Genomic DNA, 2,637 nt, shown 5'->3' on the forward strand with positions numbered 1-2,637 from the left:
TGTACTCGTGGTGGAACACCAAACCAATGTGCCAGGATCTGGACAATAAAGATGTATCTTATCTTATCTTATCTTATCTTATGAACGCGTCTCATGTAGGTCTGTTCGCTGATTCCCACATGGCTTACGAGATGGACCGAGATGTAGACAAAGAACCGTCCCTGGCTGAAATGACGGAGACAGCTATCCGGGTACTGCAGAAGAACGAGAAGGGATTCTTTCTCCTGGTCGAAGGTGAGTGCTGGTGAACATGAGGAAATGGTATAGGTTCCAGCCCCCCCCCCTTCTGATAACACTGTGAGGTGTAGGTGATTGGCGGGTGCTCTGGTGTGGTCTGCTCCTTTATTCCTATCAAACTTCTATCGTCCTCATCGCTCTTCCATCTTGTTGTATTTATATGACCCTAATTGTGTTGCAAGTCCCGTAAAACTCTTACTAAAACTAAACCATAAGGCTATTTAAGAGGCATGACCTTCGAGTCTAACGTCCTTCTCCGAAAGGATCAAGCCAGAGTAATGGGAAGTTCGTGTGAAGTGCCTTTCCAAAGGACACAACGTCGGACCGAGCTGAGGCTCGAACCCCCGAAACTGCGATCTCACGACGAGTCTGGTAGCTTGACACTAGGATGCCGACGCCTTGAGGGCTAGTGAAACAGTGGACCTGGTTTTGATGGTGATGGTGATGGTAATATTAGTGGTGTCTGCTACAGAAATCTACCTCATCTTTTGGCTTCATTGTTTACGAACACTTACTGTATTTTGTGGTCGCCTATCAGTCTTAACAATTCATATATTATAATATTGGATCTTTGCCACTTCTCTATCTTTAATCTGCATTGTGCGTATACGTGCGTGTGCGTGTATATATATATATATATATATATATATATATATATATATATATATATATATATATATATATATATATATACATATGTGTGTGTGTGTGTGTGTGTGTGTATGTGTGTGTGTGTGTGTGTGTGTGTGTGTGTGTGTGTGTGTGTGTGTGTGTGTGTGTGTGTGTGCGTGTTTGTACCTTGAGTGTGTCGATTATGCCCTAGGTTAAGTTTTCAGTCAGATGTCCACACATGGAGAATGCTCCATCTGCTGATCAGAATAATGGCATTACAGAATACGTACATAATATATACCTTCTGTTCCTTGAGAAATGGTCTATTCAGAAAACAAAACGTCCTCTCCCCTAATCAATCTGCTGCTTACACAGCCAAGCTTTCAGGAAAATAATCAAATTTTACTGACCTTGAAAACAAACGCGTTTGTTTTTGATGGTCACCGTCTGCTTCGTTCGGTTTGTGCCACATGGTCGCTTTTCACCCTAAATCTGGCTAGCTCCGCCTGCAAAACCGAACCAAACCGAACCCATCGTGATAAATGGCCCTGGGTATTAGGCGCTTCGACGTCACACTCAGAAAACATGAGATCGATTTTTGTTTGCGGAAATTTTTTATAATCATTCCGCTGGGGCGTTATATACCTCTCAGCATTGGTTGGCCCTGAAAGTAAGGTCGAAACCCTCCTCCCAAATAATCTAAATTGGGTCGATAAGGACGCAAAACCCCTTAGTTAAAACACAACCTTCAAAAGAGACGAAGAAACAACTAATAATGAATAGTAAATAGCATTTGTACCACGCACAATCCTTTTCAACAGCAAGCCCTAAGCGATTTACAATTTATACGATGTTTTTACCCCAGCAGACTTTATAACACTCAGAAATTGCTTCGGCTTCCGGGAAGCATACAGTGCAAGCGGGGATTAAGAATTATAGAAACAACTACAAACTGACAAGATATTGAGCTGTCTATAGCCTGGTTCCTATTCCCACCTGAGTGAAGTAAGGACAATTCATGTAACATTATCTTTCGAAAGGACACAATGTCTGTCCCCTAACGGGATTCGAACCCGCGACCTTAATTATTGTAACACGTCTGAAAGTATATCAATCAATCAACCAATCAACCAATCAATCAATCAATCAATCAATCAATCAATCAATCAATCAATCAATCAATCAATCGATCAATCAATCAACCAACCAATCAACCAACCAATCAATCAATCAATCAATCAATCAATCAATCAATCAATCAGTCAGTCAATCAATCAATCAATCAATCTATCAATCAATCAAATAGACAACAAACATACAAACCAACAAACAAAAGTAACAACCAAACAGCCAAACAAACAATCAAGCAAACAGACCAAAAAAAAACAAAAAACAAACAAACAATCAACCAACCTACCATCCAACCTAAATACCAAACAACCAACCAACCAATCAAACAAACAAACTGTCCCTCCTCAGGTGGCAATATCGACACAGCCCACCACGACTCGAAGGCCTCTAAGGCTCTCCACGAGGTGCTCGCCATGGCTGACGCGGTGGATGTGGCCACAGCACTGACCAACAAGGAGGACACTCTGATCGTGGTCACTGCAGACCACTCGCACACCATGAGCATTGCTGGTTACGCACAACGAGGGACTTCTATCCTGGGTGAGGAGCTGTTGTTGGAGAGGGAGGGAGAGGGAGAGAGAGAGAAAGAGGGAGAGGAGGAGGGAGAGAGGGGGAGGGAGGGAAAGGAGGAGATGGGGAGAGAGGGGGGAGAGGGGG

At 42.9% G+C, this 2,637-nt stretch overlaps 1 protein-coding gene across 1 annotated transcript in view; it reads left to right on the top strand.

Annotated features, from left to right (window-relative positions):
- The window catches only part of LOC101862653 (alkaline phosphatase, tissue-nonspecific isozyme), a 26,195-nt gene that overhangs the window by 18,437 nt on the left and 5,121 nt on the right, over window positions 1–2,637 (top strand). Inside the window, exons 8-9 of the mRNA XM_035970076.1 lie at window positions 100–234; window positions 2,329–2,520. Of these exons, the coding sequence (XP_035825969.1) occupies window positions 100–234; window positions 2,329–2,520 (327 nt within the window). The remainder of the gene's footprint in view (window positions 1–99; window positions 235–2,328; window positions 2,521–2,637) is intronic.

Source organism: Aplysia californica, unplaced genomic scaffold, assembly GCF_000002075.1.
Source record: "Aplysia californica isolate F4 #8 unplaced genomic scaffold, AplCal3.0 scaffold00217, whole genome shotgun sequence".
NCBI classification, from domain to species: Eukaryota; Metazoa; Mollusca; class Gastropoda; order Aplysiida; family Aplysiidae; genus Aplysia; species Aplysia californica.